At 35.7% G+C, this 928-nt stretch overlaps 1 protein-coding gene across 1 annotated transcript in view; it reads right to left on the bottom strand.

Annotated features, from left to right (window-relative positions):
* Positions 1–855: 855 nt before the first annotated feature.
* Positions 856–928, bottom strand: part of PHALS_02006 (endo--beta-glucanase) — a gene marked incomplete at both ends in the record, with an annotated part of 901 nt that continues 828 nt past the window's right edge. The window contains one exon of the mRNA XM_024716502.1: positions 856–903. Within this exon, the coding sequence (XP_024582094.1) occupies positions 856–903 (48 nt within the window). The remainder of the gene's footprint in view (positions 904–928) is intronic.

A 928-nucleotide genomic window follows, 5' to 3' on the forward strand; every position in this document is an offset into this window, starting at 1 on the left:
ATGGAAGATCCTCTTCGATTTCGGGGCGTTGGGCAATTATGCTCGACGCTCGACGATAGAAAGACTATATGCTGAGGCGCTGAAAGCGCAGTTGAGTGACGCCGTCATATTTAGATGCGGACTGGACGATCGTGCTGTCCGCAAGTCGACTACGCATTTACTCTAGCGGGCGTCCTAAATAAGTAAGCGTAGCAAAAAACAACTATCGTGTCTTTTTCGACAAGCGAAGCTTAATCCATTGCTTTGAGTCTAGCTATTTATCGTTTACGGTGCAAAATACTCGCAGCAGCTGATGAAAGGAATCAGAGCTCATGGTTTTTAAAGATAAGCAGTCATGAATCAAGACAAAAAACCGAGGCCGCGCCAAGCATATTGGCATTGAGTATTACCAAATTTGTGGAGGAGTCAAGCGTAGTGAATTCAAACGCGGAGAAGTCAATCTCAAGTATTGCGAGACATCGCGACATTTTGACGAACGCACACTTATATATAAACCAATTGTAGATTGAAAAATTTGAGTTATTCTTGGTTTTTTGGTTTATATATAAATATATTATATATCCATATTAATTATCATTAAATAATTAATTATTACGATTTATTTTTTTAAAAATATGTTAAAAATATATCCTTTTTATTGTAACTAAAATATAATATTTATAAATTAACTGTCGGAACCACGACACAAAATACTGGTAAGATATCTAATGTTATTTATATGTGAATCTCACTGATTGGCTAGAATAAATTAGAAATATAGTATAAGAAGCCTATGTGTAAACAAATTATTTTTAAGGTAGCAACGAGTTTGTGAACTAAGGTCTTAAAATATGTTCACTTTAAAATGATCTTCTTCTACTCAAGCCTCTCTGGTCGACTCCTTCCCTTCAGCTTGTCTTGGATCTACACCACTGAAACAATTTGATCT

The sequence above is a fragment of the Plasmopara halstedii genome (genome assembly GCF_900000015.1).
Source record: "Plasmopara halstedii genome assembly, contig: Scaffold_1651, whole genome shotgun sequence".
NCBI lineage: Eukaryota > Oomycota > Peronosporomycetes > Peronosporales > Peronosporaceae > Plasmopara > Plasmopara halstedii.